General features: G+C 35.6%; 2 protein-coding genes across 2 annotated transcripts; both read right to left on the reverse strand.

Moving 5' to 3' along the window:
* Positions 1–999: 999 nt before the first annotated feature.
* On the reverse strand, positions 1000–3733 carry LOC134822931 (uncharacterized). Its single transcript, XM_063834209.1, has 3 exons — positions 3603–3733; positions 2837–2976; positions 1000–2635 (listed from the first exon to the last, which is right to left on the reverse strand). The coding sequence occupies exons 1-3, from the start codon at positions 3729–3731 to the stop codon at positions 2422–2424; spliced, it is 483 nt and encodes a 160-aa protein (XP_063690279.1). The 5' UTR covers positions 3732–3733; the 3' UTR covers positions 1000–2421.
* Positions 3734–4133: 400 nt separating this feature from the next.
* LOC134822635 (STAM-binding protein-like) lies at positions 4134–9852 on the reverse strand. The gene is made up of 10 exons (XM_063833774.1): positions 9702–9852; positions 9517–9581; positions 9179–9359; positions 8767–8969; positions 8363–8620; positions 7575–7765; positions 7031–7149; positions 6491–6603; positions 5494–5596; positions 4134–4911 (listed from the first exon to the last, which is right to left on the reverse strand). Exons 1-10 carry the CDS (start codon positions 9849–9851, stop codon positions 4852–4854), a joined length of 1443 nt encoding a protein of 480 aa, XP_063689844.1. The 5' UTR covers position 9852; the 3' UTR covers positions 4134–4851.
* Positions 9853–10260: the final 408 nt, after the last annotated feature.

Genomic DNA, 10260 nt, shown 5'->3' on the forward strand with positions numbered 1-10260 from the left:
TATTATTATTGGTGTATTATGACAAATACTTGACCATATACTACGTTGTTTTACCTTGAAGTCGAAAAATTAAAAACAGATTTCATAAGTGGTAGTTTTTGGTGCTATGGGTAATACAAGGCTAGGTCCCTCCCGGTGTTGGGATGACCTGAGGTGCTTATCTCCTTTTCATTAACCTTAAGCCTGAAGCCACTCTGTGCCAAGGCACTATACTACTGTAGTATACTAGCTGTAGGGGGGTTAGTCGGGCGGGTGGTGTAGTGGTAACACGATTGCCTCCCAAGCCCCGGCTCCCAAGCAGAATGCCCGGATTCAAATCCGGTCGGATGCAAGTCGGCCAGTTACCAAGCTGTGATTTGGTACAACTTCGGCTGGTGATACGCACTCCCTGGCTATGGGTAATAACCGATGGCAAATATTAGTCGTGCATGGTATTTACAGAATCGCGTTTCTATCATTTTCTGTGGCGAATCAAGAATATATCTTTTTAACGCAAAATATCGCTACTTTTCGTGTGAATTTTTGTCTTGAAATGACTTAGTGTCACAGTGATTGTCACTAGTAACGTGACACCACAATATTAAACTTGTTAACCAGTATGTTAACTACTCTGTGGAATTTCACTTGTAAGATGTGGGGGTTTGCATATTGTTTAAAGATTTTCTGGACTGAAAGGGTAGAGCCCTGCATGAAGTGTGTAAATGCGTATCAAAGAGGAAAAGAAAATGCAAGATATTGGCCAGAGTGCAGAATATGATTAGAGTAATATTATGGCCGTGGCCTGGGAAAGATAATCCAAATTAACAGTATCTTCGATGAACTGTTAAATTTCTTATCTGATTTCCGAACTGCTGTTTTATCTTTGTACATTTTAAGATTATATGATTGGTGAACGCTACACATGTTTTATAACTTTTAAAGTTGTGCAAGACCTCAGATTGCTTATAATTTACTTTGAACTTGATATCACGAAATTGAACAAATAAAATAGAAGAAGTTCAGTGCTATCAAACTTAAAAAGTTGAATTCACATAATACAGTATGGCGAAAAACTAATTATCAATTCAATTGTAATTATACCATTTAAAAGTTACCAAGCATCTCACCAATAAATATCATGATCACAACCTTGAGTTATAATACGATTAACAAAAAAAGTCGATTTAAAATGTAATTGCATTCTTAAGCAACCACGATAAGTTCGATATCCAGTTATTTAGGGTCTTTAATTCTACTGACCGCACGAAGATTAACTATGGTTAACACGACTTGAGTTATCTATGGGGATTGGGGATCGTTCACATATTATTATCATCAAGCCAGATTTTTCCCATTTTAGACCCTCTCTCCTCTACTAAATTACTTTCACACATAGCTATTAGACATTTTGTAGAAATTAAGATAGCCTTAGCAATTCCAATCACCCTCCCCTTAGGCTGCTAACGTAATATCTGAACGATCCCAAGCCATTAAACACAGATGTTGGTAACATTTTGTGGGAGTGGCAAAATATATAAAGTTTTATTGCATACAAACAACCGAAACATGGACGAATAATTGATAAAATTTATCAAGGTTTACTGCATACCAACTTTAACAAAGACAAATAATTGATAAAATATATCAAACACAGACTAATAGAGTGACCAATAGCCGCACAGAAACATTGGCACTGGTACAGATCAGTAAGAGGGCAATAACAATAACAGCAATAATAATGAATTGACCCGATAACAGTGCAGTAATTACCAGTTACAAGTTCATGTTTCTTCGCTGCACAGAAACATTGGTAACTTTGTTGTATGGCTCTTTAATCATTATTATACCCAGTAAAAATACTGGCATTATCGTAAGTCTTTAGTCATCATGCACAGTTAATCAATTCGTTAAGATAATCAAGTGATCCTAAAATTTCAAAATATCGAAGAAACCTTAAAAATTGCAGATCGCTAATAATAACGCTATAAAGTATAAACTATTAACATGATCATACAACTATTATCTTAGTTTGCATATAAACTCGATGACAAAACCTTACAAATATACATACACAGTAAATATGCATTACCAAATGAGCTGTTAACAGCGCCAAATATCAGTCAAAATGTAGATTATGATACTGATCGGGAAGTGAGCAATAGTATTTCTGACACGTGATAGAGATCAATAGATCAGCTTTTACTAATGACCAATCAAAACCCGTAATCACTGTCACGTGTCAAAACAAAATTGGTTAACCTCCCCGCCAGCATCCATATCTATGAAGAGTGAATATTGTTGCTATGAAGGCGATGCTCAAGAGGAGTGAATATTTGTTCATGTTCATTGTCCAACTAATAGAGCAGCTCTTTAAGCTGATTTCACCTCTCGCACATAATATGAAGACAATAAACCAAAGTTATGAATTAATTAGCAAGTATGTCATCTCTTTGAAAGAAACTGCACTAGAAATGCAGCCGCGAGGCTAATCCCAAATATCTTGAAGTAATATGCAGCAGCGCCCGTAAAACTGGATTCAGTTTTGATGTTCAATCTGTTTTCAAGTGTGATCACTTTTTGATGGAGAGCTAGGATTCGATTGGCGAGAGTTAAGATGTCTTCGTCTTGTTCGAAGTTTGGTGCAGCAGGAATCGGCCTAAGAATATAAAACAATGAAAATATGAACAATCCATTAGCAAACACTGATACAAGTGATGAGTTTTAAACAATCAGAAAAGAATGTTCCCAACTGACAATTTGATGGACAGAACATAATGCAAGGAAAGTTTCCCTATTAGTCAAATAAACCTCTCATCTACAATCGCCCAATATTCATATCTTAATCAGTCCAACTTACGCGGAAACAGAACCGTTGGTGTTGACATGAGATCTTCTTTTAACGTCCCCGACGGTAAGGACCCTGGGGGGTGTATCCAAGTGTGGAACGTGGTAAGGGTTAGTCATGTCGTCTACTAGCAGCCTGTCTGGAACCATCATCTGAAATATCTAGTTGAGTTGGAAATATGATGTGAACATTTGAGGTGTCCGTATAACAGTGAATGTATTGATGGAACCCTTTCCGTCAAATTTATACCCGTATTTGAATGTGTAAAATGAAATATCGTCTGACATCCCGATATCAGTTGTACAAAGTGGTCTAAAATTGTCGGGATTTAGCTTTTTAAACATTATAAAACATTGAGTCAGAAGGCCTGGAGGAGAAATCAGATACAGTGGCAAAACGACCGCTCCTGAAGGGGCCGGCTTTTTCCCGAAATTCAGGTATTTATCAAAGAAAAAAAGCCCAATTAGTGTATTATGCTGTCCAATTTAACGTTCGGTCAACGTGAAAAAGTTGGGGTCTTTTTTGCTTCCAAAAAAAAGCTGGCAAAAAGAAGGCCCGACGTTTTTTAAATTTTATTTAGGACCAATAAAATTTTTGGGGCGGCAAAAAAATTAGCGGTGGGGGCTGGGGCGGCACACATGTACGTTTCGCCACTGATTAGATAACAAAATTAATTATAAAACCATCAGAGCTTATCCATAATTATCATGCAACCAATGCTAGGAAAACAATCATAATTTTGAAACTAGAGATAATCCAAACCCGTTGAAAAACTAACGTTATCGCTGGTGTTACTCAAATCAGAGTTCTTCCTTGTTCTCAGATCGTCCGGGTCCACACTCAAATGTTCCGGTACCGACATACTGGAGAACCGATCCGTGCTCGAATTCCGCTCCGGTGTTCCCATGCTAAAATAGGAATATAAAGTGGAGTTAAAGTAGACGATACATTAGATCATACTACTCAGTATAAAAGTTTCGAATATTGAGTTAGATCATGCCCAGGTTAAACTTTAATATCTACAAATATTGCGAAAGAACGCGCGTGCAACAAATGCTAACGCGCTAAGATATACTGCTTCGCGCGTTCCTAAAAGTGAAATTCCTGAGTTCATTATTAGGGTGGGTCAATCAATTTGACAGCAGAGTAAAGCTTACACCCACTTTAAAATCTTGACTAAAATAACACAAGAGCTACCGTGAAAAAAAGCATTTTATCAACAATGCAATTTCATTCATTGGTTATTAGCGAATAATTCAAGATCCACACTAGGATTTCGCAACGTCACACCACACTGAAATAGTTCACAACACGGCAAAGTTAAACTACAATTCTACATAATAATCAAATTTTATTATTCAATAATTTAGATAAAAGGTAAATCTAAAACTGAAGTCTGATCACCTTAGAAAAAACAACAACCCAAACCGTATAAAGATCGTTTTTGGAAGATGTAAAAGATCGTATAAAGTTAAATCACAATTATTATTCACATTAGATGTTCATACATCATAAAGCACGTTTTTTAATCTCTTTTCTGATAAGCATTTCTCTTATTCTGATTTATTTCAGAAAACCTACCAAAATATCAATATATTATATTCACATAGTAAATCACAAAAGACGTTTCAAGAGATCCAAGATCCAAGACAAATCTTTGTAGATATATCAAAAGCACATACTTTTATGAAAAGAAAAAAAGTGTCATAAAACAGACAATTACACTGCGTACTAAATCACAATTCTACGAAAGATCTGTTAGAAAATTCGGCAAATAACTGAAGTGATTTGAAATGGCAAAAAAGTTGAAATTATAACGCACAATCACAAAATGCTACCTCTAAATAGCAAATACCGGCCCCTTTTTTTACCGCAAAACGATTTATAGTAACACTGAAACCTCAGCGACAGTTCACGATCAAGAATCAACTTGGCTAGCTCAACAATTTTACTCTTTGTATACCTCTATCGTATAGTATACATCTCTGTATAGTATAGTATACATCTCTGTGACACTACATGTTATTTTATCTAAGGTCGATAACTTGAGCCGTTAAACTGTTGTCCATTCTCACGTGTTTACAGTCCTGAAAGTTTAAAATTTTAATAGCTAATTGAATGATTAGCTAATTAACTAACACGCGTTAAAACCTGGATCACTGCCAAACATAACCGGTATTATTTATCAATCCAGCATGATGAGGACTAAACAAAACAACACAAACACGTACAGCCTACAGGCCACATTGTAAACAAGATACAAAGTATAATATTCAAACAGCAAACAAAAGCGAGGATTAAGAAATACGAAATGTTGGAGAACCGGGCAAGCTTTACAAGTAAAATGATCTGTCATACAACGTTACATAACGTTATGTAATGTTATGTAATGTTATGAAATGTAAGATTACAACAATAGACCAGGAAGTAAGAAACAAAGAGCCAGCAGCGAGCAGGGACTAATTGATCTGGCAATCTCAACACTAGATGTATACGGTCTAATGGCTGTACGCTGCACTGGGCCATAACATTGGTGTAAGTTTGTGAGTTTATTAATTAGTGACATTTAGCTTGGTATTCATGCAATGATCCGCTGCAGTTTGATCAGTTATTCGATCAAATAATTGGTTAATTAATTAGATAATCGGTCACGTGATAACTGTTCTTACCTCGAACAATGCAGGGATAGTGGGGTGGGGATGAAAGCCTGATTTTGTACACCTGCTAACAGATTCCATTCCGTGTGGGTCCGTCAGTGAAAATATTCCTGTACTGAAAGAGAGGTAAATTGAGGTTAAACTTGTAAACTTGTAAACATGGTAGAGGTTTTACTGATAAACATCTGGAACACATTTAGTTTTTTAATAAATTTTTGAAGTTTGTCTATGGTATAACTCCAATAGTTTGTCTATGGTATGGTATAACCGTATCGTATGGTATAACTTCAATATTTTAAGTAATTAGTGTAAGTAACATTCAATAAGGTCCAGGCACCTGGCACATTGCAAACTCCAAAATACCACCAAAATACCGATCATACTAGTGCTACATAATACATATCATGATATGCGTGTAATTTCAAATATTCAAATAATTACCACGTGTCAGCACAGTAGATTAGATGCTTACATTACATTATAAGATCTCCACATTTCATATTATTCTAATTGTCAACCAAAATTCGTCACCAAAATATTGAGTTATCTCTTATCTAGATCTCTTATCTATATTTCTTATCTATATCTTTATCAGATATAAAATAGGTACTAGATAAAATAAAACAAGATATTTTTTAAAGTTACACTCCAATCTTGTAATTAGTAATTACGTCATTAAAAAACAAGGATTGTTCCAGAATTGTACTGGTTTTTGAAACATGACCTGCTGCTAGTAATTAGTATGATGTTACCTTGGTATACCGTTTTAACATTAGCTGTTACGTTATAAACATGAGTTTGGATTTGACTTATGTGATGAAAACCTCTGATAACAAAAATTGGGTTTGCGACATTCTTGCCACGCTCGGGGGTATGACTAATTTGACAACATCATAATTAGCAGATAATTTAACCAATTACCCTTCTTTAATTTGACACAAATTCTAAGACCAAATCTGTGTTTCACATACATTACACCCCTTAAAACTTTAAAAAGAGGAATTATTACCTGTTGTGTTTAGGCGCACACACGATAGCTATAGCCTCCTTTAACATCAGCTGATAAGAACAATGTGTGTGTAGATCTACACTCGAAAGGAATGCTGATTGAGTCGGGTGAGTCTGAAAATAAAACCACTATATTACATTAAGTGTATTTATCATGTGAATATTACGTGCATAATGCATATTGCGTGCAAGTTTACCTCTCCTTGTGCTGATGATAGAGCAGTGTCCAATGTCCACTGATCAGTTTCTTTCTTAGCTAATTATTGTGACTGTTACGTGGCTCAAGTACATTGCATATCATGTTACATACTGAGTTACTAAGTTACTAGCTCAGTCACACTATAGTAACACTACAGTATAGTAACACTACAGTAACATTATAATAATGGTACATTTAGTTAAAAGCATCAAGATATCAGTATCAAGACTTATTTAATTGTCCGTTAAATATGTTTGTTTTAAAGTTAAGTAAATGCATCATGTATGTTTGTTTGTCTCTTTGTATGTCTGTATATTTGTTTGTCTGTATGTTTGTACGTACATGTATCCATCCGACAGTTATAAGATCTAGTTTGTCCTGATACTCGAACAGTTCCTCCTCCGCAAGCGTTTGACAAGAGTCAGGTGTTCCGTGCTGTTTTGGTAAGATCACGTGCGTTACTGAAATTATGTAATTATATTTCAGCTGAATCTTTTTGCTCACATTCCATCCCATTTACCAATTAATAGTGAATAGTTAATATAGTTAATAGTACTATGTTTACAGTATGTACTGAAGGGGTACTCTAGGAAGTTTCTTGAACTTTTAACAGTTACCCCTCCTCATTTAACCCTCAATCAAGTTTCCTATCATTCGGCTGAATCGACTGATGAGATCACATAGATCCAATGGATCATTAGCTAGACTAAATTAATTCCCTAGACTAAATTAATTAAGAATAATAGAATTAAAAAAGTGCCGGTGTAGACTGCAAAAGCAATTTTCTTTCACTTTGCCGTATTATTTGAGCTAAAACACATCTTTATCGTGGAATGTGTCCAAATTTGATCTAATTTAAGGCTCACAAAAAGTTAATAAGACTTACTTGTAAAATTATTAGCTGTCAGTTTAGCAGCCAGAATGCCACAAGTCTCAATGTTTTTCTGCGTATTGTCAAGACAGACCGACAGGAATTTGTCAGGTAGCGAGGTGGGCACAATAACTTCGCGCTGTGAATCCTCCTTCATCATGTCTGCGAACATATCGCTAGCTGCTAGGGCGGCTGGTTTCGTGGACCTTCAGGTGAGAGGTTAGAATTATACTAATGTAGTTATAAAAAGGGCAGATTAAATATACTGAGTTAATGATCTCCGTGGTGTGAAATAAATTTGTTTTCAAACTTGAAAGTATGAAAACAATCCGATGTTCTCTCACGGACTCTTTGGTCAAAACAAGCCTAAAAATGAAAATTCTCACTTTTTGACTTTAAAAGGCTATAAAATTAAAAACACAGCCTTTTGAGACACGATATATTTACACACGTGCAGAACAGCACGTACAAATGATGGTCAGTAAACTGTCTGGACAGATTTGGTGTATGGGCCCTTAACACCACACTAGTAATCTATAAAAGAACTGGACTCTTCAAAGTTTCCTAAAATGGTCTAATAGCTAGTGGATCGCGGAAAATATTGTATGTTAATAACAAACGTAAAACTTAACTTGCAATAAGTTAAGCTATTCAAATTTCAAGTGATTTTAATTTATGCATTTGCATTATATACAGCACTCACGTTCTAATGAGATTTTCCTTAAAAAGAAATAGCGAATTCGTTGCAACCCACCAAAACACTTGGATCGCTTTAACGATTTAATAAGAAACTTCAATGAAACCTGTCAATTTGAGGCACAGCAGGTTTTGTCGACCTATCAACTGAAGGGAAAGGACCAGTGTCGCTTATAATCTGTATTGGCGCACTGGGCGGTAAAGTGTGCTGTAACTCCAGAGGGGGCAGGATAAGAGGTGCTGAAGCTGCAGGGCTTATTGCATTGTTGTATGCTTCGTTAAAGCTGATAATGCTAGCACTGTTGTTATTACTAGGTGCAGGACGTGAAGGCTCTGCTGTTTGGAGGCTTGGGTAGGTGGGCTGCCTGAACAGTTTGCTAAATTATAGGATCTATTTAAATTTAAATTAAAAAATCGATAAACTTAATGCCACAAAAAACAATCTTATTTGGGATGAATTATATAAAGCAAAGTTACAGTACATCCTTCTAAATACTAGTTCTTTACTTACCTCTGCATTGGTGGAGGAATAACAATGGGTTTTTCACTAGCTTTGACGGCAATAGTTCGAGTTTCTTCCAATTGTTTCTCAATTTGTTCCAACTCGAGCGCTAGTTCTGTTTCACGGCGCACCATCTCGGCTCGCTTTGCGGCAACTGCCTCTTTTTCTAATTGTGCTTCTTTTTGTAACCTCTTTTGTTCTGCCTCTGCTTGCTGTGGGAAAATGTCTTGTTATTTGATGAAGCTTGCTAAAGTAACTTTGTGTTTTTTATTTTAAATATTCCGTAAAATAGTGCTTTATATCCAGTATTTACCATTTAACAGCAGGTTGCTCAGGAATTTACTACATTTGTTCTTGCAGTTATTCAAATTGTCACAGTTTTGGAAGTTTTTATCAAATTCTCAAAGGATTTTTGTCTTACCCTAATCTGTTCCTCCACAATCCATTTCTTATGCTGTCCCGCATAAATTATGGTAAGGTTATTCTTGATGATCTCAGCTCTATCAAATATTGTCTTCAGCTTACCCCGGACAATTTTTCGTTCATTTGAAGTTTGTGGGCTTTTGTATTCGGGATGTTTTGGTAGACACTCCACAAACAATCTGTACAATGAAGAATAAGATCATACTAGCAAGAGGGATATAATCAAAATAATCTAATAAAAATGATGAGAGATATTTAATTAGTCTTTAATGCCTGACTGTAGCTGACTGGATACTGACTGGACACTGACTCAATGATCAGATAGTAAGCACTTACGTTGTGTATTTCATGTACAAGAAGAATCCTTTTTCCAGATTCTTTTCGTCCTCATACACTTTTGCCTGGGAGTACCCATTAAAAGATAGTACCCCGAATATTCCACGTTTATTCAAATTAAATTTAAATTTACATAAAGTAACCAGTCACCACCACACTTTTGCAAAAAACAATCTTAAACATACCATTCTTTCGAGCTCCACCCCTGAGCGGTAATATCTCTTGATAGGAATGCCATGATTGATGCTGACACTACCTGAGGCGAGCTCGCTCAGTGCCTTAATTCGTTCTCGTGGGTCTATACTCCATGCTTTAGGGAGATCACTATTCTCCATGCCTTCTAGGAGATGTTTGGTAAAGTTGAACAGGTAATTCAGCAGCTTTATAAAGATCAATTTGTGAACATTGCATATGAGTGGCAAGTTTAAACTTAACCAAACATAATATTATGGGACTTTCCAAGACTTTTATTTGTCTCAATAACGAAAGTTTTCTTTAATTGTTTGCATACAACAGAAGAACATGTTCATGTTGTGACAAAGTAAAAACGGTGAATAACCACAATTTTAGTTACAAATATAGTATTATGTATTTTTATCAATCAACTTGATTTGTATAAATTAATCACACAGCACACTCATAAATAATAATTATCATTTTTTATGCAGATGGAATTGTTAGAGAAAACTTTGCAAACTGTTCAATCTATACTTGTAAACATCCACAATTCATGGACATAAACCA

The sequence above is a fragment of the Bolinopsis microptera genome, chromosome 11, assembly GCF_026151205.1.
Source record: "Bolinopsis microptera isolate Bmic1 chromosome 11, MBARI_Bmic_1.0, whole genome shotgun sequence".
Taxonomy (NCBI): domain Eukaryota; kingdom Metazoa; phylum Ctenophora; class Tentaculata; order Lobata; family Bolinopsidae; genus Bolinopsis; species Bolinopsis microptera.

What these genes read in the sequence shown, in the direction of transcription:
- LOC134822931 (XM_063834209.1), bottom strand. Translation starts at nt 3,731, where the DNA reads ATGGGAACACCGGAGCGGAATTCGAGCACGGATCGGTTCTCCAGTATG. An exon ending in TGAGTAACACCAGCGATAAC is followed by an intron (nt 2,977 to 3,602) that starts GTTAGTTTTTCA and finishes TAGATATTTCAG; the next exon opens with ATGATGGTTCCAGACAGGCT. An exon ending in ACCAACGGTTCTGTTTCCGC is followed by an intron (nt 2,636 to 2,836) that starts GTAAGTTGGACT and finishes TTATATTCTTAG; the next exon opens with GCCGATTCCTGCTGCACCAA.
- LOC134822635 (XM_063833774.1), bottom strand. Translation starts at nt 9,851, where the DNA reads ATGGAGAATAGTGATCTCCCTAAAGCATGGAGTATAGACCCACGAGAA. An exon ending in TTGTGGAGGAACAGATTAGG is followed by an intron (nt 8,970 to 9,178) that starts GTAAGACAAAAA and finishes ATTTTCCCACAG; the next exon opens with CAAGCAGAGGCAGAACAAAA. An exon ending in ATTCCTCCACCAATGCAGAG is followed by an intron (nt 8,621 to 8,766) that starts GTAAGTAAAGAA and finishes CAAACTGTTCAG; the next exon opens with GCAGCCCACCTACCCAAGCC.